At 36.1% G+C, this 23,778-nt stretch overlaps 1 protein-coding gene across 4 annotated transcripts in view; it reads left to right on the plus strand.

Moving 5' to 3' along the window:
* Window positions 1–1,416: 1,416 nt before the first annotated feature.
* The window catches only part of NCAPG (non-SMC condensin I complex subunit G), a 28,261-nt gene continuing 5,899 nt past the window's right edge, over window positions 1,417–23,778 (plus strand). For 2 of the 4 annotated variants that reach the window (XM_080614714.1, XM_080614717.1), the window contains exons 1-15: window positions 1,417–1,725; window positions 2,352–2,561; window positions 3,409–3,637; window positions 5,056–5,201; window positions 6,159–6,243; window positions 8,643–8,835; window positions 11,112–11,261; window positions 13,523–13,663; window positions 14,643–14,766; window positions 16,131–16,217; window positions 16,359–16,538; window positions 16,999–17,109; window positions 19,399–19,518; window positions 21,063–21,296; window positions 21,614–21,795. In XM_080614714.1, coding sequence (XP_080470840.1) covers window positions 1,618–1,725; window positions 2,352–2,561; window positions 3,409–3,637; window positions 5,056–5,201; window positions 6,159–6,243; window positions 8,643–8,835; window positions 11,112–11,261; window positions 13,523–13,663; window positions 14,643–14,766; window positions 16,131–16,217; window positions 16,359–16,538; window positions 16,999–17,109; window positions 19,399–19,518; window positions 21,063–21,296; window positions 21,614–21,795 — 2,300 coding nt within the window. In that variant the 5' untranslated portion in view covers window positions 1,417–1,617. The remainder of the gene's footprint in view (window positions 1,726–2,351; window positions 2,562–3,408; window positions 3,638–5,055; window positions 5,202–6,158; window positions 6,244–8,642; window positions 8,836–11,111; window positions 11,262–13,522; window positions 13,664–14,642; window positions 14,767–16,130; window positions 16,218–16,358; window positions 16,539–16,998; window positions 17,110–19,398; window positions 19,519–21,062; window positions 21,297–21,613; window positions 21,796–23,778) is intronic. The other 2 variants (XM_080614715.1, XM_080614716.1) reach the window with 2 other exon arrangements.

A 23,778-nucleotide genomic window follows, 5' to 3' on the forward strand; every position in this document is an offset into this window, starting at 1 on the left:
TTTTTTTTTTTTTTTTTTTTTTTTTTTTTTTTTTTTTTTCTTGGAAAGCCAAAAACAACGCTTCTTCAGGACGGGTCCTGCCTATTTGGTATACTGTCTTTTGATAGTATGTCATCTGTCCTTATAAATAACTGTCATCACTTGAGGTAATCAGACACCTTATTTTTTTAGAGCCTAAACACATATAGATGTGAAATACCTGGAGTTCCTAGTGTCCATGGTTATCTACTTCTGTCCACAGTTTTGAACGCTGTCTGTAACCCTGTAATTAATATACAACCCTGTAGTTAATATATGCTCAGGATGTTTTCCCTCAGCTAATTATCTTCTTCCTTGCTTTTCATTAAATATCAGTCCCTAACTCACACTCTCTTTTGTAACCCATAACATATCTCTGGAGTTTGAGTTTACTTATCTTTCCTGATTTTAATGAGATATAGAATTTATTACTATTCTCAAGTTTAAAGATTTCTGGGAAAACATTAGGTTCACAACAAATGCTTGAAAAATTGGGGAAAATTTCCACTAGTAAAAAACTCAGTCTGGAAGGAACACAAATATACATTCCCAAAAGTCGGTTATCCATGATAGCTATCCTTTCCCTCATAGCTGATACAATTCACAATGTTTCAATAAGAAGCACTCTGCAAGTTGGATTCAGCTTAGGTAGTTCACCCAGGGAACTAAGTAACCAGTTACTTAACTGGTTATGTAGTGAACTTAACCCCCGTTGTCTCCTAAATCTTTAAAACAGGCAAAAGTGAACTTTAAAATAGGCAAACACACCTCACTCTAGATAGCCTAGCTGAGCATTTTTTGTCTCGCTGGATGACCGTTCTCCAAATGGCCCTTATTATTTTAGACACAGGCTGAGCTTTCTTGGTTCACTACCCCAATTACTTGGGTGTAAGGTTCCCGTTTACAAAACACAACTACGTTTATTTTTCCAGAAGTTCCCGTCCGGAGAGGACCTGGGGAGAGTGGCTAATGGCAGCACGATAGTTTATCAGCCTTATTCAGCTATTTTGCATTGATATACGTTCTGGAAACCCCACTACCAGATGCTTCTCCACAGCCGCAACATGGCTGATACTGAGCCTGCTTTAAAACAGCCGCCGCTGCAGCTGGGAGCACGCCCCGAGAGGCGGAGGCGACATCACCTCAGCGCAACGCCCTCCCCACAGGAATATGGCCACACGACACTTCCCGCGCGCACCCTGACTTAACAGCCGATAGTCATCACTCAGGCCCTACCCCACCTCCAGCGCTCAAACACGAGCACGCGCTTCTCCCCCGTCCCCTCCCTCTGATCCTCTCGCGAGAGCTGGAGCGGTACTCTCGCCCGGTTTGAAGGTGGTGGCGCGGGCGCCTCGGCCGTTGCTGGTGCGCGCGCGGCGGGTGGCGCGGAACGGCCTCTGGTGGTGGCCCTGCGGCTGGAGAGGGAAGAGAGGGTCGGCCTCGCCTGGGCTGGCAATTGAGCGGGAGCTTTGGTTAGCTGTTAGGAACGGCCTCTCTGCCGTGCGGGAACAGCAACTTTCCGCCTCCCCGGGGCGGCTCCACGCTAAGGGGTCCCGGAGCGGGGGAGTCGTTCCGTGACCGTCCCCCTTCTCTGCAGCCATGAGAGCAAAAAAGAAGCTGCAGATCAAAGAAGCCTTTCAGCTAGCCCAGAAGCCTCACCAGAACCGCGCGAAGCTTGTTCTGGCTTTGAAGAGTACCTATGACCAGGTACGCTTGCTCTCGGGCCGGGGTCCCGTCGCGATGAGGACAGAGCGAGGGCGCTCAGCAGTGGGCCCTGCCTTTGCCTCAAAGGGCCTCTTCGGCCCTGTCTAAAACAAGTGTTAGACCCCTGCGACTTAAAAAGAAAAAACCAAAAAAAAATCTCCCGAACAACAAAACCTTAACAAGCCACACGCTGAACTGTTGTACACAGTTTCCTGCTGCGAGTATGGTGTGAGAACAGTTCACGGCAGGTATTAATGATGTTGCTGGAAGGTGGTTGGATACCCGAGAAGTAGGGGTGGCACAGGTTAATAATGGATGAGGGTGTTGATTGCCGTTCTGAAACCTGCCAGCAGGTAAATGTACACTCCGGAATGAAGCCCAGCGGACAGGACATATGCTCGCTGTAGAATTAAAGCTAAATATTCAGTGATGAGTGCACAACAGTGGGTGTGCTCAACGGCTTTAAACATTTAAATGGAGGCTGTCAATTTTTCTGTGGTACTATTTTTGAAAGATGAACCGGGTAGTTTCCTTTTGCTGTGGCTTAGTTGTTTTTTTTGGTTGTGTTTTTTTTTTTTTTTTTTTTTTTGTTTTTTTTTTTTTTTGGTTTTTTTTTTTTTTTTTTTCAGTTGGGTGATAAGGAAGATTTTCATGAAAAATTCATTCACTTCCTTAAGTATGCTATGATAATCTACAGACGGGAACCTGCAGTGGAACAAGTGATCGATTTTGTGGCTAGATTTGTTACTTCATTTTGTCAAATGGAGAAAGAGGATGGTAGTGAGGCGGGAGAAGAGGATAATTTGCTTCTGAATTATGTGTTTAACTTTCTGCTTGAGGTACAGTAACACATTATTAAATATTTAACACAATAAATAGAAAGCTCATGCGGCGAGGAAAACTTGCTGGTGCTATACCTGCACACTACAACTTAAAAGTGAAAGCAAGGCAAAGCTAGTGCTTTGCAAGTAACATCACACCCCCAAACACCCACACACGCGCGCACAGCCCCCCCACCCCCCCGCAACAACTGGATTTGAAAAGTTAGGCCCGTGAGAAAATACGAACTGTTCTTTTATTTGTCTGTTAGTTGTGTCATTATAGGCTCTACTATAGGTGCACTTACAAGTGTGAATTGTGGAACTGTTTTGGAAATGAATTAACACTGTTTCTTCAAGTAAAAGTATTGCACGATCTTTCATACAAGTATGGTTGGCATATGTATTATTTGTTTCTGCTTATTGCAAGTCTTATATAGAAAGATCAACAGTTCAAATAACATGAAAACAAGTATAATTGAATTTTCTTAAATTATTTATCAGGCCAAAATCACTAGCCATTGTTGCTATTGTTTGTTTTTTTTTTTTGTCCTTCTAAGATTTTATGGAGACAGTGGTAAGTTAGCTAATGTAGTCTATATTGGGTGATATACATGTTTCTTCCTTTGTGACGGTGTTGCTAATTATGTAAAGTACCCCTGATCTAGGTGATGGGCCATAGTTGTTTTCTAGTTCTGTGACTTTTTAATCTTATTAAAAATTAACTTATATGGGAAAAACTTTTGAAATAATGGTGCATGTTTTATGTACTGTATACAATGTCAGCTACTTATATGTGCATGTCAATAATCTTAAGTTAGAAAATTGTGATTGCAAGAATACTTCTTTTTCTTTTCCTTTCCCCAAGTCTCACAATGCGAACAGTCATGCAGTTCGGTTTCGAACATGTCAGCTTGTTAATAAGATTTTGGGAAACATGCCCGAGAATGCTCAAATTGATGATGACTTATTTGATAAAATTAATGAAGCTATGCTGGTTAGACTTAAAGATAAATTTTCAAATGTGAGAATTCAAGCTGTTTTGGCCCTGTCGAGACTTCAAGATCCTAAGGATGAAAATTGTCCTGTTGTTAATAGTAAGTAATATTGTTTATTTTCCTCTTTTTAAACAGCTTTGTTGATTTTTCATTAGTTTGAAACATTTTTAAACATTTTTTTTTAAGCATTGAGTAAACAAATCTTAGAGGGTGTTCTTCTAATAATTCATAAACTGTGGAGCTCTCTGCTAGAGGAGGTTGTAGATACAAGAGTTATGTTTGTTCAAGGGGAAAAGACAGAACTGCTTGAAGGACAGATCCACAGGGGTTTAAAGGACAGACAAATGATATTGTGTTCAGTCTGTTCCGTGAACTGAATATAGCTGAAGGATGATGAGAATAATGACGTATTTTGAATAGGGGTAGAGATATGACATGCTTACCCAGTTCTTACCCTCTAAGCACCCTTTTGTAGTATTAATTGATTGAATTTGCACAAAACCACTTAGAGGGATAGAGATGATAATGGAAAAAATAATTTTGTCTCACATCATGCCTTTCTGCCCCAGGAGAGGCAAGCTGGTTACTGACATTGCTGAACTGTGATTTTTGCATGTCCCCCACTCCCACCCAGTCTCATGTTATAAATGGATCACTTTAAGAGATCAGCACCTCTGGAACCCAGGATTCCTGATGCTGGTTTTATGCCTTTTTAGGTTTCTTTGTATACGATGTGATTCTTACTTAGTCTCTACTTCCATTGCCTCAATTAGATGTAGGTTTGTACCAGCACAGCTGTTATGTAAATTGTCTGTTATGTAAATTGTGCCTGATTGAACTTTACATACTATCTTTTGCAAAGAGTTAGTTTTTTTATTGTTGTTAAGGTACCTTCTTTGAAATTATATTTCCTAAGTGTTTCCTTGTAAGTTGCTTGTATAGAACAATGTAAATTTCATAGTTAATCATAATCTCACAAATCAAGAAGGTGAATTCAAGTATTCTCTGATTAACTTTTTGTTGTTGCTTTTAATTTTGAGCAAGGGTCAAGAATATAGCAAAAAGCATTACATGAGAGATTTGCTGTTTGAATTTTGGTAGGCTTAATGGAGATTGCAGGTTTCCATTTATAGGAAAATTTGAGAATCCATCTCAAAAGTAACAAGGATGTATAGCCAGTGAATAAAGGTGTTAAGGAGTCAACATCTGGAATGTTTGTGGGGGTTTTTTCCCCACTTAATGACAAAATTGTCATTTATAAGCTGGACATAGAGTAGCAAATTTTGGAGTTATTAACTGTAGGTCCTAATTATGATTACAAATATTATTTTTGTAGTTGAGTTTCTTTTGATATTATTGCGCAAGCAAGTAGTTTCCATAAATCTTAGGGCTGTGACCCTAAACTGCTCCCTGAATTTGTATGAGCTGTGCAGGGGAGGGGATTAATAACAGCTGTGGGATTTTTAGGGTTTTTCTATAATGTTTCAAACTAATGAAAAAGTTATTATGACTTTCAGTTTACAGCACATTGCTTGAAAATGATTCAAATTCAGAAGTGAGACGTGCAGTGCTCTCCTGTATTGCTCCGTCAGCAAGGACTTTGCCAAAAATTGTAAGCCGCACTATGGACGTAAAGGAAGCTGTCAGGAAGCTGGCGTATGAGGTAAATTGAATCACTTGACATTCATTTCAAAGACTGACTTAGGAAAAGGTCTTTAAATCTTTTATTATCTTTCACTGGTTAAACACTAAGAACTGCTAAATTATTTTCACTTACCAGAATTTTGAGGGGAGTGGTTTTTTTTAATTTTATTTATTTATTTATGTATGTATGTATGTATGTATTTATTTATTTATTTATTTTTGTCTCCACAATTTCTCAAGTTAAAACCTCTGAACCCAACTACAGAACTTGCTTGATAGAAATTACTGTTATGATAGTACTTGGCTCTTCAGGATCAGACAACAAATCGTATACATAATTTATACTTTCGCTGCTTTCTAGCTATACATTTTTTGATGTTTGTGAAGCAAATTTTCTTCTGTTATTTCATAATCAATAATTAAGTAAAGTTGGGATCACAGCAAAACTAGTGTAAAAAAATTGCGTATTTTTGGTATTCCAATTTTGAGAAGCGTCAATTCTTAACATCTAGAAGTAAGGTCAAGAAGGTATACTGCCATGTATATTTCCAGTGCAGGCATCTTAGGCAAGCTCTTCAAATAAATTATTCTATCTTTTCACACAGAACCATCTCCTGCTCTTTCTTAAATTCTGTTTTTTAACTGAATCTCTGTGTTACTGGGCTTTAAGTACGTACTTCAGGCATTTCATTGCAGGTATTCATTGCTCTTGGAGGTTTAAAGAGAGATAATAGTTTTGATATCCAGGTCTCGCATTCAATTAGCGCTGTCCAGCTTCTGAGCTGGTTGTTAACTTTATTCTTGATTTTATTTTACGTTTTCTTCCATGCACAAGAATCTGCTCATTAATGTATTGGTGCAGTGCTGATGGTATCAATATTACAGGCTTTTATTGACTTTCCGTGCATGGATAAAACATAGTTAATGAATTCAGTTGTTATCATTTGTAAAATGCATTTTAATTTTTTTTATTAAGGTTTTGGCAGAAAAAGTTCATATGAGAGCTTTGTCAATAGCACAGAGAGTAAAATTGTTGCAACAAGGACTTAATGACAGATCTGGTAAGAGATCGTCTTTTTCAACATTTTAATACAGATATCTGAGAGAATACTTTCTGATGTTTTGGGGATAATTTATATGAAAGCTGTGGTAGCGATAATGAAGAGCTCAGAGGGAGTCATGAGGTACAAGGAAATGTTTAAGCACAAGATATTCTGCTTGCTACTTTGGTTTTCTAGTCCCCTTGTAGTGTATAAATCAGAAAAGGATTTCACTATCAAAAAACTTAAAAGCCACTGAGCTTTAAAGTCTGACCAAATGCTATTAAAAAGCAACAATGTAATCAAACACAGTAGTAGAAACATGTAGTTATTTAATTCAGTGTGTTTTGAAACATGTTTCATTACAGATATTTTTGTAACTAATACATACATTAAAGAATTGAAATGTGAATGTTAATGTCAGTCTGATAATTGTTTGAAAATGTTTCCTGTGTGCTTTCAGAGAGAAATCTTCTAAACTGGTTATTTTTTCATTTGACTAGCTTGAATGTTTTCTTACTGGCTTTTTGACTGACCTTCGTTCTTTTCATCATGCAGCAACTTTATTCTTTTTGATGTCTTCTGTGCTGTATCACTTTATATAAAAAGCCATTCAGAATGTACCTATAATTGCATGTGTTGTTGCCAAAAGATCAAAAGGTCACATGCATCCAAGTGAGACAGTTTTGGTCTCCCTCATAGAGTGTGGCTTTTATTTGCAACAAAAGCAATTATATACATGAATTTCCCAATAAAAGCTGCCTGTTTTACTAAGTGCTGCTGTGTTATCCACTTACATTGTTTGGAAAGTTTGTACTAAGGCCTGTTGAATTTTACCCTGAGAATTTTCTTTGCTTAATCACGGGATGATTGTGAACTGTAAGAAATAGGACCTATGTGGATATTCACTTTGAGAACAAAAGTACTGTGTTCAGTGGTAACTGCAGCTCTTAAAGGTGTGTCATTTATGCATATGTTTTGATTGATCTACCTTTTTGGCTACTGAGGACTTGCTCTTTTTCTTGACATGTAGAATCACAAGGGAAAGTATCTGCCAGAGTATGTAGTCTCACTGATTTTGATATCACATGCTTTTTGTTGAGCAAAAAGTTTGTTCCAAATGGGCTGCATTTGTATATAAGTCCACTAGTATTCCCTCATTTTGATCTGTTTTGCAGATTCTATAGTCTTGAGCATGTTTGTCTTTATCAAAATTGCTTATCTGAGTAACTCCCAAGCTGACAAGGGAGGAATCTGCTTGTTCAAGGTTGCTAGGTTGAAATTTTTGTTTTTCCATATTGTCTTCAGAACAAGGGTTTATAATTAAACAAGACCTAGAAGACATAATCCAGATTCTGCTTACTTCTGCTTTTCCGGGTGTATTCAGCTGTCAGCTTTTCACTCTTGCTTTCTTTCATTCTACTACATTATAGTAGTTTATGCTTCTCAATTTCTTAGAGATGTTTCCCATTCTTAGGAACTTAATTTAGCTCTTTCAAGGCCTTTCTACAGATCTTTTTGAACTCCTGACTACATTTAAGTGCTGGTTTTATTACCATAAGTTACATGCAAGAGGAAAGATGAAGGTTGTCAGCGTGGGTGTGTGGACTTTGTTTCCCTTGCTTTGGATGTTGTTTTCTAAAAAGTCCTAAAAACATACATGTATCACTCCTTAGTTACTATGTTTTTACTTCCTCCAGACTATCAGCCTTTCTACTTCCGTGGTTACATCTGTGTGTATATATTTATGATGTATGTACTCTACATGTTCCCATAAATATTTTTTCCTTGATTAACTAGTACTCTGCTGATTCAAAACCTATTTGTTCATTGCGGCAATGGGGAAGAGGGGCTCCTTATGTAAATTTCAGAATCCAGTGGAATAACTGAATTAACACAAGAAGTCTGTGTAGCAGTTCAGGCTAAAGGTCTGTACAGTAGTATCGTGTCTCTAAAAGTGGCCAGTTCTAAATGCCTGAACTGTATATAATCATGCTTCCCCAGATATTTCCTTCAGCTGCAAGAGCTCATGGTCTGTATATATTTTGGGTTGAGGTGCCATCTTCTTTCTTTGTCAAGGGGTCTTTTTTGTTTGGGTTGTTTCCTTTTTTTTGGCGTTTTTTTTTTTTTTTTTTTTTTTTTTTTTTTTTGTTTTGTTTTGTTTTGTTTTTTTCTTTTGGGAGGAGGGAACTATGTTGCCTCAAAAATGTAGTAGTGCCCTATAGGTGGCTCTTGTTTAATTGTTGTTTTGTTTTTTGTTTTTTGTTTTTTTTTTTTTTCTTTCTTCTTAAGGTGATGTTAAGTTTGACAGTATAATAAATTCTTTCCATAAAGCCTTCCATAGAAAAAGTATTTATGAAAGTATGTTGGAAATTTGGTATTGTTTTGTCCTTTAACCTTTTAAATTCCTGTATTATTAGATGCTGTTAAGGAGGTAATCAAGAAGAAACTACTTCAAGCCTGGTTGCAAATGAGTGAGGGGGATGTTTTGGAATTCCTTCATCGACTGGATGTGGAAAACTGCCCAGAAGTGGCCACCTCAGTACTAAATGCTATGTTTTCATTATCTCCACTTGCTAACTTTGTTCATAACTGTAAAAACCTTGACAGCAGGTATGCAGATCAGATTTCATTTGTAGAAGCTGAATGTTTTGTATAAGAATATTAAAGATTATATCTAAATGGGGAGCATGGTAACAATTACCTGTGATAAAAGACTAGTGTAGCAGCTGAAAATGGCTGTGCCAGATACGCAAGGGGAAAAAGTGAAAAATCTCTCTGACTTCTTGTTTCCTGGACACTCCAAAATCACACATTTAGAATTTAAGAGGAGGCAGTAAATTGATCAACTAAAGAAGCTTTTTGAGTAACAACTTAGTCTAATTTATTTAATCTCCTGTACAGTCTGTACAGCTTACAATGAAGGCAATACTTCAGTTTACCCCACAACTGTGATTTTCTCTTTTTAACCTGTGTTACCTAAAAGCTCCCTTTCTTCCTTTCTTCTGTTCCTCCTCAGTAATGCTTCTGAACTTTCTCACACATTTCCTAGTCCTCTTTGGCTTCCCTCTATCTTCTCTGTTGAGCTAGAGACACCACAGTGTGGGACTGGTTCAGCTATCCACAAGCTGTTTGGAAAACCAATCAGAATGGAATTATTGGACTTGTTATTTCAGCCTTCTTTTGGATGTATTTTACTCATATTAACAGAGCTTACCAGAAGTTGGTATCCTAGAGGCTTCTTGGCCACTATTAATGTTTTATAGAATTTGACTAAGTAAATTCCTAAGATATGAAAAAGATGATGTGATGAATATTAAGGTCTGTAAAACCGAAGGGGATAAGAAAAGAAGAAATTAGAAGTTGTAGGAAATTGCTCGAGAAGGCAAAAAGGTGTGAGAAGAAATGAGTGGAGTTAATTGAGGCAACCAGAGTGGAATGATTATTAACAGTGGTAGGTGTCTAATCTCAGGTGATAAACTTAAATGACAAATGTCACTGATCTGAAGAATGATAACAAAATCTCATTCTGTATTTTGGGGGAAAAATGTGTAATGTTATCATATGAAGTGTCTTGCATTCTAGTGACAGTTTATGCCAGATGTTTTGAAATCGGTTGATGCTACACACATTATACTCCAAAGCTATTGCTGTGGACCTGATAGGCTTCAAAAAGCATCAGTAATTTCTTAGAGCCTCTGGAAATGTGCCAAAATCTTAAGAGGTTGAGAAGAAAAATTTATCTAGCTATGGACTTGTCAGTCTGACTTTGATCCTGCACAAAATGCGGGTTCCATTCTGAAAGAGTGGGCTAACTGAGATTAGCAGTAGATCTATTAGACTAATGACACTGAGAAGTGAGTTAAATCATTCCGCTTGTAATGAAGTTATTTGATTTATGGAGAATATTAGGCTTGTCCTTGTATGATGTTTCTGACTAGAGCTTGATTGATGCAAGATCAGTGTGAGAAATCAGACTTCAAACGCCTAAGTATTTATGTTTGTTAAATTTACTTTTAAATTAAGACATGGTAAATTAATGGGAACACATCAAATGGTCAACTTTCATCTACGTGTTAGTGTTTTGGGTTTTTTTTTCTGATGGACCTGAAAGAAAACTGAAATTGTTATTGATGGTTTGCAAGTAAAATGGTATTCAAGGGAGTGAAAGTACCACTGGCAGTGACAGTCTGTCTTTTTTGGTTAGAGGTAGAATTAATGAACAACTTACCATTCTGGTCCTGAAACAAAGATTGTTTGCTTTGCTTGGCATGGAAAAGACTATGATTATAAAAAGGAGTGGGGGTCCTATGGCTGGTAAACAGAGGATGAGCACACAGAAATACTGAGAAGCAGTTCTATTACTTTTTGCTTTTGACATGCTATGATTGCTACTGGAATTATGGGAATTATAATATTATAATTATAATATTATTGTTACTGGAGATATGGAAAGATCTTATATTAATAATGGAACAAAAAATCCATAAGCAGAAGCTGAAAAATAATTTAATGCAGTTATTGCATTTCTGCAGATTAATAGAGTTCAGTTTTCCAGACTTGTACAGTGATTATAGTGTTGCAGAGTTAAGGTACTTGAGTGGTTGCACTAAGAGGTCTGAAGAACTGAGCAGAATCTTTCTGTAAAGTGGCATGAACAGCCTTGATTTACAATACTGAGAAGTGCAATGTAGTGAGAGGCTTGGGGAGCTCCATGTCCTTGCTCAAGACAGAGGAAGCTATTTTTGTCAGTCTTTAAGTGTTTCTATGGGGAATACCTTTGACAGGATTTCATTTTAATCTTGGGAAATAATCTATTTCTCTGCATGTGTTGTCTTTGATCCTATTTTATTTATCTCTCTGCATATTATTTATTTACATTCGTTTAGAAAACTGATTCCACTGGAAGACTTAACAGCTGAGAATGTGGTATATTGGAGATGTCTTTGTGAATATTTAAAATCAAAAGGCGAAGAAAGTGAAGTTTTACTAGAACAGATGTTGCCAGAACCAGCTATATATGCAGATTATTTATTAAGGTACACTGCATTTACAAATAAATCTCTTGCGACTAAAATAGCTTATTTTTTTAAAGTAAAGAATATTTCTTTTATGCAACTATTCCCATTTTCCAAAGCAAAAGTTGTGCTTGAACAGTGTTTTTGGTTTGTTTTATTGAATTTTTTTTTTTTTTTGAGACTTTAGAAAAAGATTTTCAAAAGGATTTACTTCTATTAAAGAAAAACTGTAAAATGCAAATTTATAACATGAAAACAATTTTGGAATGTCGTTTGGCATGATGGACTGATAGATCAATAGCGTCTAATCCTTTGCCATTTAAGATAACACAGTACTTGTTCTCTAAAAGGCAATTATCTTTTGTCTGTCTGTTATTATATAAGTTGCTGTGTGTTTGCCAAGAGCTTGCAGGAAGGGGTTTTTAGAGCTTGCAGAAACTGATACTTTTTCGTTGTTGCAATTTGTGAAAATAAAGTAAAACTTGGCTGCTGTCCTCAAGAGAAGTGTTTCTGAAACTGAAAGTTCCTTCACTTCTATCTCTTGCTTGTGTTTCCCAAAACTATGTTTAAAGGCTGCTAAATGAGCCAATTACAGACCAATTACAGAACAATCTGGGGGGGATGTTTTGTTAAGTCAAACTTTTCATAAAAGTGAAAGTAATTTTTTTTTTTTTTTTTTTTTTGTCTCTGTGGGATTCTTTAGTCTTAACATAAAATCTGAACAGAATTTATATTTGTGAGCATGGAGACTTGTGAGAAATCTTAACTGAGGTATTGTACTTGCAAAATGTAGAGTGATGCTTCCTGAAACATTTATAAATCAAACCTGCTAAAAAAATCATTGTTTTGATAGATGTTTCAATTTGAAATATGCATATTCTTTTCTCACTTAAGTGGCTGTAGTATATATACCAGTAGTACTTCTAGTAATCGTTGCTGCTTTTCAATGTAGAAGGTGTTAGCGTGTTTCATAAAAGTTTAATAACTGAAGCATCTGTGCTTCCCTGATTTTGAAATGTGGATCCTTTCTGGTAGGTGCAAATTTATTCATTCACAATTAATTTAAAATTCCATAAAACATTTGTTCTCAAAACCAAAACATTTTTGGTTTTTTTTCCATCCAATCTTATTCAAAATACTTTCAGTTATCTTCTCCTTCAGCAACAGGCTGAGTTAAGATGAATTAGGTTTGCTAGTACTTGTTTGTAGTATCAGCTGTTAAACTCTTCATGGTGCCAGCAGTTGTTTTGGGTAAGATTTGCAATTGTACCATTGAAGTCTGTATTTGTACTGAGACTATTGCTTAGGAGGAGCAAGAAGCTGCAGGCCATTGATACAAAAGAAAAGGTGCAGGATTGTGAGCTTCATTTAGATATTTCACTGTTATCTGGTGCAGGTAACACTGTTAAATGAGCAGAAACAGCTGCCTACTTTGTAATTTCAGCTGTCCTGAAATAGCAGCTATATGCAAAGTTTTTGTCCTCATTTTGAAGAAATTTTAAAAATCTCTTCAAAATTTAATGAGCTGTTGCTGAAAAGTATCTGCAAAGCTGTGGTAGAAGGAAACATCTTTTTCATAGCTTGTACAGTACCAGTACAGCTTGTGCCTGGTATGTTTAACTCCAGGTTTTCTGGAGAATATGGATGCTCTCATTGATGGATAAAAGTTTGATAAAGGAACAATGATTCTAGAAAAATAACAAAATGGAACCAAGTGATTATACTTCCCATGCTATGTGCCTGAGTATCTGACAACAGATTGTTCTGTGCTGGCATACTTGATCGTACAAAAGATTTAAAATTCACTGCACACTTGGATGGCTTTCTTGTATTTATTCTTGTAGGCACTATCATGTTCCTGAGCTTGTAGAAGAGTACATAGTACCTACATATGCAGAAAAATACTAGCTGTATATATTACAAAAGGTACATGTATAGTTAGTCCTAAGACACTGCCTTTATGCAGGGATATAGAACTTGAAATCACATGTGCAATTGTAACTTGTCATTTTCTTACAGTTTTGCATTTTCAAACAAATGTCTTTTTTAAATGAAGTGCAGTATTTTTAAACTACATTATTTGGGATAAATAAGTTTCTGAAACTATTAATCTATGAAAAGGAGAAGACAAACATTGATTTTTAAGGTTTGTAACTAAGATAGCCACTTGTTTATACAGGACAAGAAAGTGGTGTCTGGCTTTTTTTGTTTGTTTGCTTGTTTTTCCTTTTAACTTTCCAACAATGTTTCAGAATGTAATTATATCTTCTATTTGGATGCAGTTACCTTCAAAATATGCCAGTTCTTACTGAAGAACAAAGAGAAGACTTTGCTTGTTTTGAAAACCTGATGACAAAAGAATTTATAGGCCAGCAACTGATTCTTATCATAGGCTGCATGGATACCACAGAAGAGGGAGGAAGGTAAACTTAAGTATGAGATCTGTGTTATTAGGCTTATGGCACTCATGCCTGTGGAGATGTATAGAGTCTCTGTTGGAAAAATAACCTGATCAGATAGACAAAATCTAGTTCCTATGCTATCTAAAAATAAAGGCACAGTCTCTGTAATGGAATTGTTCCCAAAAGTGTGCCAAATGTTGTCTGCTTGCTTTTATGGAAAAATGAGTTTTTAATGCAGATACAACATTGCTTGGGGAGAACAAATTGTTGTTTTCATAATCTTGAGACTACGAAGTTACAGGACTGTTCATTTGGAATATAGTATGTAAAAACCAAAAAGAGATCAATGGATTACTTCTCAGCAGATGACTTGCAGTAAGTAACCTGCATTTTTCTTATGTTTTTAAGCCCAGTCTACTAAGCCCTAAAAGGTTACAGATGTTTCAGATGAGAAGCTGAATTGGACTGCGCTAACTGAGTCATTCCTATGATTTGAACAGCCTTTTGATGTGAAGTAGTAAGAGAGAATAACTTTGGAAGTTCATACCATCACCGGCACTTTATGAACAAATGACAGTTATGATAGGACAAATAAAACAATAATTTCAAACTCTCAGTGGAACACATTGTACGTGCGCCAGACTGGCAGGAGAGTTGAACTTGTAATCTTCTTTTTTTTTTTTTTTTTTTTTAGTTTTGAGCCAGATAATTTCTATAAAAGCATTCCGCAATATTGATAGTCTGACTCTTTTCTGCTGGTATGACAGTAGTGAAACCTGATCGAAAAATTCAGCATTTTATAATCAAGAGAAATCAGGTAAAATCAGGAAAAAACAAACATTGCTAAGTTAGAAAACATATTCAGCAGTTAATATAGCTATAGAGAAGTTTCTTTTCTAAGACATTTAATCACAGCAACTCAAAGTGGCTAAAAATATTCTTACATTTTCAGTTTTCTTGAATAAACAAACAATTTTTGTTTGTTTACTCTTTTATGCAGAAAGCATCTGTTGGTTACTTTACAAAAGATCCTCATTCTACCTGTGATTTCAACAACCCTTATATCTCCACTTACGGAAAGGTTACTCAGTATTGTTAATGATGATGACAGAAGGGTTCAAATTGTAAGTAATTTTAAAGGCTCACTGTTTTCTAGGCTTTGCCTCGCTTGTATATCAAACAGACTTTATGAATGAAGTGTTGTAACAGAAATATCAGGAGTTGAAATATTTTTAGTTTGGAAAAACATTTAGGTGGTGGTGTTGCTATATCTCCTCCCCCCCCCCTTTTTTTTTTTTCATAGTTACATTTGGTGGTTGTCTAAAGATCTTTATCATTAGATATTTGGCTGGTTTTGTAAATCTAATCCTCAAATTAATAAAGTATTTCACTTTAACAGCCTCTTTCAAAATCCTTGATTGTATTAGATCCAAGCAGTTTTGACTAAACATTTGAAGTGAGGGTAATGTACATTTCCAGATTTCAGATTTCTCTTCCCTCCTTTTAGCTGAGATAGGTATTAAAACCTGTATAAGAAAAATCTTTTAGTAAAAGTGAAGTCTTTATATATAGCCTAATTATTTAAACTTGACTTCTGAAAAACAGACCCTCAGTTTTGCCCAAATATTTTAAATGAAGCCTGGACTGAAGGACAGAAATCACTTTTGGAAAACCTTAATTCAGTGGGAGAACTGAGGATATGTTTGTTACATGACTGCAATGGCGGAACTGTAGTAATCCGAGCATTACAGTACAATAGTAATAGTAAATATGCACATTTCTATCATTCTAATGAAATACACTGGTTCAATATGTTCCATTGGTTTGGTACAGCTTGAGAGGAAGTTACACTGTGGTGATCTGATACAAGATCAATTAAGACTATTCTGTTTCATTCAGTTTTCCTCATGTTTCATCTCATTTTTTATTTATGTAATGGGTCTGACTTTAAAGAAAACCCCTAACCATCCCCTAACCTAACTGCTGTCAGCCTAGTTTGGCTTCTAGTTCTATGCATGTATTTGGCTTGAATTTAAATTCCTTGTGACACCTCTTACACTACATGGGATGGTTTATAGACCTTTAAATGATAGTGCTCTTAATTGTGTTTTGATTGACAATAGTAACAGGTGAAAAACCTTACGCTTGTTACCAGCAATTCTTTTTAAAGCATGTGTTCAGATCTAGAAGAGATGGATGCCTGTGAACTGTTGGCATAGAAACTGCTTAACTTATTCATGGATATACAGTTTCCTGTTTTCTTGCTTACCTTAGCTAAATGATGGAAAACCCTGCACTTTCATGGTTAGACTATGTATTGTCAAATTGAGGATTTACTTGCAGTGAATTGGCTGGAATTTCAGGGAAACTGCACAGATGTTTAATACTTTTTCAGAAGGATGGTATTTTAAATTTGGAAAAGTTAAAAGCTTAGTATCTGGCATCTGAGATTAAATTAATGGCACTAATATACTGTTTGTAACAATAGATAGCAGAAATTATATCAGAAGTTTCTGAGCCGATTGTGACAGTTGAGCAGCCTGATGCTACTGAAATAAGAAAGCGGGAGCTCAAGGTAAGCAGATTGTAGCTAACAAGAAAATATATTTTTTAAACCATAATCCATCTAGTAAGACTTTTATGTAGAAGTATATTATTGGCTAATACCACAAAGATTATAGTATTGCATTACTTTTTTTTTTACTTTGTATTTCAGTTGGCTGAAATAAAAGTGAAACTTTTTGAGGCAAAAGCAGCTTTGGAAGAATGCATTACTCTGCAGGATTTCAATAAAGCATCAGTATTAAAAGAGAAAATAACCGAGTTGGAACACATTAAAAAGGATCTGATAAAAGAAGTAGAGCAACCCGAAATTAAAGAAATGCATGTGGACAAGGTCTTTTCCCTTCCTGTATTACAAAGTGCTGGTTATGTTTTGATATTTATTCCTTGTTTTGAAAGCAAGTGTAGTTTGGCCTTGTATAATTTAAATTTTTTAATTTGAAAATGAACACATATGGTATTAGTATTCTCTTCCTGCATGTATCAGAAGCTGATGGTATGCTTTAGCAAAAAAATGAATTGCGCTTAAACTGCTCGTTTGTCCTTGAGTAACTAAAGGATTCCTAAATGGCCTGGTTTTAATTGCTTTTAACTAACTGAAAACATGAGCTTGAATCTCTTTTCATCATAGCTTATAGAAAGATTTTTATTAATATTCTCACACAAAAAGTGTGTAGTGGACAAGGAAATGCTTGTTTGGGTAGGGAAAAATTATGATCAGTGTCCCCATTCTCCTTATCACAGTCACCATTTTTATTAACAATGTGTTTTTCTTTTCCCTGGCTCACAAAAAGGATGATCCTGAAACACTGTTGAAGTGCCTGATGATGTGTTACGAGCTTCTGAAGATCATGTCCTTTTCTAAAGGAATTGGTCCAACCATGAATGAAATCATCAAATCTCTGGTACATAGGAATAAATACTGTTTACGTTATAATAAAACCAGGTAGATCATAGCTGACCCTTAGGTGCTGGCAGGATGGCTTGTGATTATTTCACAATCACTTTGCTGTACCTGTAGTGCTCTGTTTGATGCTTTTAAGCCTTCTCAGAACCTAGTGTCTCGGAGGTGCTCTCTTGAGCTCCTATGCCAGATCTGGTTGTGGCAGAAGGACACTAAAATAAATCAAGAATATGGTAAGTATTTAACTAATGTATGACAGTGTTTGACAGTGCTTAGTTACACTGCCAAGTGTGGTGCTAAGCTGTCTCCTTACCACAGTTGCTGGTATTTAAACTACTTGGATTTTTTTGTCAGCTGAAGTTATAAGGTCTCTAATAGAGAACTTTTATGAGTTTTTCTTGTTTTTCACCTAGTCAAAAGCTTTTAATCTAGGAGAGACTGGAACTCATATAGACCTTTTTTTCATCTCTTCCATGTACAAGGAAAGATGTTTGGGTGAATTTCCCCGCAGCCCCCTCTGTTTCTTAGCACCTTTGAAGAGCAAAATTGCTTCTGTATTGAAAAGTCAGGCAGTGGCATTATAAGCATCTTATAGTCAACAAGATATACTTCCTAGTTTTCATGGTGAAGAGAATGGATTTTAAGAACACTTCTGAATATTGGAGACTTTCAACTGTACTGAGTATGCAAATAAAATGGAGGAAAGTAATATGATGCTGTATGAATGGTGCACCCCCATCTGAATACTCTGTGCAATTCCTATGCCATTTATCTAGAATTGGAAGTGATCAAGAGAAAGGCAGCAAGGAAAAGTATGGACTGGCTTCTGCATGAAGAATGACTAAATAAGTTACCTATTTGTAACCTGGAGAAAAGCAGGCAGGGTCTGAGAGAGGGTAGAAGTCATAAGATGTGAGTGTTACTGGAGAAAGTGAATAAGGATTTGCTGATTCCCCCCCCATAAAGCTAGCAACTAGCCAGCTCAAAACAAATGAAATGAGTTGATTCTTCACATAGGATGTAATCTGTGGAATTTCAAGAAAAATAAATATTATACAATGATTAGGTAGCTACGAATGGCCTCCCAGCTCTGGTATCCCTCAGCTACAAATCACTGGGACCTTGACAAGAATTCTTGGGAAATATCTACTTAGTCTGTTTATGTAATGCTTTATAGGAATTTGGGTTTGATCTTTTTTGCTAATGAGACAGTGGGCCAGCTGAGCTGACTCAGTGTAGGCATTCTTAGAATTCAAACCGCAAACAAAATTGCAATGCCAATTTGGATTACCTTAAATGAAGTGGAACCATACTTGATCTATTTCAGATGTATAGAAGTAATCTTAGAAATCCTAACTAGTATTAATGACACAGCAACCCCCAGAAACCTTTTATTTTTTTTATTAGGTCTGTTCTTAATTTTCACATTTGTTGTTTATTCCACATCTTTTCTCTCCAAGATTGTGCTTTCTTATTGTTCGTGCTAGATTTTCACATATTATATTGGGGATTTGGGATATCTTATTTCTTGCTGTTTGAACTTGAACTCTTTAGTAAATGCAAAAATATAAAGTAATGCCATTGTAGTGTTCACCCTATATTTAGCATGGCTTTCTTTCGGGTGGATTTTTACTGTTGTGTTCTCAAAACTATTCCACATTCATGTGTCCTGGGTTCAGCAATAGCAGTCATTTTTCTCCTTCTTAGTAGCTGCTACAGTGCTGTGTTATCAGCGCTGTTCTCAGACTAAAGCTGAAAACACCAATGTTCTTAGTTGTTACTAGGTAATGTTTACTCCAATCAAGGACTTTTCAGCATCACACTCAACCAGTGAGGAGGGGCACGGGAAGCCAGGAAGAAGCAGAGATAGGACACCTGACCCAAATTAGCCAAAGGGATATTCCATACCACAGCACATCATGCCCAGTATATAAACTGGGGGGAGTTATCAGGAAGGCCCAGATCATTGCTCAAGTTGGGTTGGGTATTGGCCGATGGGTGGTGAGCAATTGTGTTCTCTCCCCTTGTTATTTCTGTTATCATTATTATTGTTGGTGGTAACAATAGTGGTTTTGTGTTATACTTTAGTTACTGGACTGCAATTATTTTATTGCTGATTTCAAACACCATACTTAATCTACTTCTAGTTATAGCTAGATAAACACGAGTAGTTACCACTTTCCTATCCTGTATTAAATGGATTTTTGTTTTCAAGGTAAGCACATCTTAGTAGTCAGTTTTTTAATTTTGATTTATGTATTTTAACTATAAAGTCTATTATTGTTTCCAGATACTTCCTGGCATAACTAATGTCCATCCAGCTGTGAGAAATATGGCAGTTCTGTGTTTGGGGTGCTGTGCCCTTCAGAAGAAAGAGTTTGCTCGACAACAGCTTGCCTTGCTCTTACAGGTAAAACATCTGATGGGAAGTGGAACAATGGTCTGTGCAACTTAGTAAATAAAACTAGTCTTATATCTATAATGAGCTGTTCTGCATAGTTATGTTACTTGAGAATCAGTATTATTGATTTCCTAAAGATCTGAGTCTGGAGAGTGTGGTTTCATGTAGATTTTCCTAATGTCTAACGCTATTCAAGCTAACATTGTCTCTTGCTTGATAGCATGCCATTCCTTTGTAAGGTCACTTCTTACCTTAAAAGTTTGTAGGAATCCTTTGTAAGGATCACTTTCTCTTCTGGATCTGGGTGAAGTCCTTCATATATTTATGTTGTTACAACGAGAATACTACAGCTTGTCTTTTCTGTAAGCCTTCCTGCCTTGGGAAACCAGACTAAAAATGTCACTGTGATTGTTTTCACATTTCTGTTGATACTCACCTGTTATCTTGGGTGTCAGATTTTAATTTCTGGATTATTAATTTTGTATGTATTAAGGAAGAGTTGTTAATTTGAGGAAAAAACAATATTACAAACCAGCAAAAGATAGCATGGCCAAATGTCTATGGATATGGAACATTCTGAATACCATAATACCTCCATCTCACCACCTTTGTGGTAAATGTTCTGATGCTGAGCTGATTATACTAAAGCCAACATTATTGTTAACTTTTCAGACCCTGGCTTTAACAAAAGCGTAGGTGGCCATCATGCTTTGAGTGTGTTGCATTCTCAAGAGAACTGACAGCAGACATTGAGATGATACGTTCAGCTTAGATAAGATCATAAAGCTGTCAGTAACCATAGTAGGAGAACTTTGGTTTTCTAAAAAATTTTGCATACACTATTGTTCTTAATTTGCCTTTGAGTATGTCTCAGCAAAAATCACTTTGGGGAGGATTTTAGTTGTTTTAGCAACTTTAGACTTCAGCAATTAATATTTGTAGGTATTAAACCCCATACTCTTTCTGCAGGCTGCCATCAACAGCAGGGTGTTGAGCTAAACAGATCAAGGATCTCAAGGCTAACCCATGATGTATGGTTTTATTTGAAACTTAATTTGAACTATAATACATGTAGTAACCTATGCAACTTTGACTTTAATTACTATTTTGCTCCCTGCCGTCTTTTGCATTGTGTTTATTTTATTAAGCTGTACAGTATTTCAGAGCAGGGATTGTCTTACATATTTTTTTTTTTTTCTGTGGTGCGTATCACTGTGGAACTTCTTTAGGCAAATAGACATTCTATTTGTCCAGTTTCTGTTTTTCCAGTGTCTGTTTAGAAGCTGAACAATAATTCACTCTGTGAGTGAATTTCAATTGATTTTATGCAATGGAAATTGCATAGATGACTTGATGATAAATTGTTTCCCAGAATGTGTTATAAATTCAGGTTTAAACTTGTATCACATGTTCTTAAAGTTTGACATTTGTCCCAGGTACTATAAAAAAAGTTCTCAAATCAAACAATCTTTCTAAAGCAAAAAATCTTGTTGTGCTTAATGTTAACATCAGTAGTCTACTCTTAGGTGCTGTACTTTCCTTATTAAACCTAGGTTTTACAAGTAGATGATCTAAAGGTAAAGCTCAGTGCTTTAAAGGCAATCTTTGACCAACTAATGCTGTTTGGGATTGAGCCATTTAAAGCCAGAAGAGGCGATGACTCTCAAAGTGGAGATGGACACACTAGAACTGAAAATTGTGAGGAAGAAAATGAAAAAATAGAGGAGGAAGAGACTACTGTGGTTCACAACCTTCTGCAGCTTCTTTCTGGTTTCTTAGACAGTGAGGTAAGAAATATTATAAAATTTGCCTTAAGTTTTGTTTTAAAATGTCTTTTGCAGAAAGCTTATCATCCTACTAAATTGCATGTGAATATTACATGATGTGTCATTGAAATTAATAGAATAGTTGTAGAAAATGACCACAACTTTGTCACTGATACAGACTAATGTTACTCTTGAGCTAGCTTTGAATTCTGTGCAGACGAAAATCTGTGAATGTAGAGAATTGATTGGCATAATAGGATGTGGACTGTTTCCATAAAGTATTAGTGTAATGTGCTGTGGTTTATGTGGTGTGTGTATGTGATCAGCTCTTTCTTCAGTTTCCAGAACTTAGGACAGATGCTGCAGAAGGCATAGCCAAACTGATGTTCTCTGGGAGGCTGATCAGTGCCAAGCTCCTTTCTCGTCTTATTTTGTTGTGGTATAATCCTGTGACTGAAGAGGATACTCGGCTTAGACACTGTCTAGGAGTTTTCTTCCCTTTATTTGCTTATGCAAATAGGTATGGCCTTTGTAAATCATTACGTGAAAATACACATTGGTCTAGGAGCTTTAGGAACCTTTTTCCATCTTGCACAAGTAGAAATTGCACAAATGTAAAGTAGACCTAAAGGTCTAGTTCAGACTCCTGTGCATGTTACTTTTGAGAGTACATAATCTCAACCTATGACTCTTCAGAAGACTTCGTTAATTCCCTCTTACCCCTGTAGCCTTCCACCATTTTTTTTTCTAATCTTTCCTAAGCCCATAATTCAAATTGTTCTTCAAGACACTGAATAAAAGATTAATTAAAAAGATGTGCTTTACTTATTTATGCTGTTGAGCACTACAAATAGACTTTGAAGTGCCACAAAAAAGTAGCTAGCAGGAGGAATTCTTCAAAAGAGAAGAATCAGTGCCCAGCAGATATCAAAGCTGGGTGGTTTGGGGTTTGGTTTTGTTCTTTTTCTTTAACAACAGAATACTCCAATCTAAATTCACAGCAAATTCAAAATCTACTGTTTATTTTGGGAGTGGACAAAGAAAGCAGCTTATGTAAGGGGATAGGAGCTTAAATAGTAATTCTCACCTCCTTCCACTTGCTCAAAGAAATAAAGTGTTTAACTTACTTTTCAATTGTTGCTAGTAGTTTTAGGCAGTCTGAACTAGATGAGCTTTTATCTGCTTTTTTTTATGGTTACGACTTAATTTAAGTTTAATATACATGACCTTATCTGTTTTTCCAAATCAAATTGAATTCAATTTTTTGTGCCCATAAATTGCCACAGTAAGAAGAGTAGTTCACAGAGGAGAAGGGAAAAATCCCCAGATATATTTTTGCTGTTGTCTGAGAAAAGCTAATTTCATATTTTTCCAGTATCACTGATATTGAGTAATGAATTTAAGCTTTTAATATTGATAATCTTTTGCCTGTGAATTTTTAAGAAAAAAAACTTGCTTTAAGCAAAACTTGGGTAAATCAGTTGAGAAAAATATCCTAAATCTTAGTCTGGCTCACTGGGTTGGAATCTGTGTTTAGTTAGGAAACACCATTAGTTTTCTGTCTCGAAATATGATCTCCGTTCTGGGTCACAAATGCTTCATATTAAGATGAATCATGGAGTGTCTTTGCTTACCAATACTATATTTTTAGAAGAGCATTATTAACGACTATGTGTAATTCAGAACTGTCTGCAAAGCTGCCATTGAGCTCAAGTAATGAATGAGATTTGGCTGAGCTTTATACCTTATTTTGGTCCTGATCTCTTCCCTGAATTCCACTTGTTTTCTGAGTACTGCTTTGTTGACCTCCCATCTGGCCACATCTATAATCAACAGGTTTACTCTTTAAAATTAAGTATTTGAACTCTGGGAGGAAAAAAAATGTTGCTGCTGATTTCTATAAATGCTCTGTCATGTCAATCGGGTGGCACACTGATAACAGGGACAGGATCCTGTGACCAGTGAACAACTCTCTTTCATGGAATGTTTTCTAAACAGTTAGAAACTCTCTCGTGGCCTGATAAGACAAAGTTCTAGATTTTTTTTTCGTAATTTACAGGCAATAATCTGAATGATAGTTCAGTTATATTTGAACTACTTCAGCCTTAAAGTTGCTGAAAGGGAGCATTCTTGATTCCATTCTTTCTTGCCCCCAGCTTTAGTGCTCAAAAGGTCTTTTGGTCACCTCCTTTGGCTCAAGAATCCAGCAGCAAACAATCTGCTTTTTTGAAATTATTTACTTTCTTTCCTCCTGTAGTTATTTGGGTTCAAATAGGAGGTTAACAAGTATCAAAAATAAAAAAGGCTTCACTTCCCCAATTTTTGCCTTGTGCATTTTGATGTCTTAACTTTTAAATTGTTTTGATCTGGCTTGCAGAACTATATACAACTCGCTGCAGAACCAAGTGCAACATGACTTTTAGGCTTGCCTGGCAGGAGTTCTTAACTCTTCTGAGAAAAGAAAGCACAAATACTTCTTCCAAAAATCTTGTTAACAACTGCA

The sequence above is a fragment of the Psittacula echo genome (genome assembly GCF_963264785.1).
Source record: "Psittacula echo genome assembly, chromosome: 1".
Lineage (NCBI taxonomy): Eukaryota > Metazoa > Chordata > Aves > Psittaciformes > Psittacidae > Psittacula > Psittacula echo.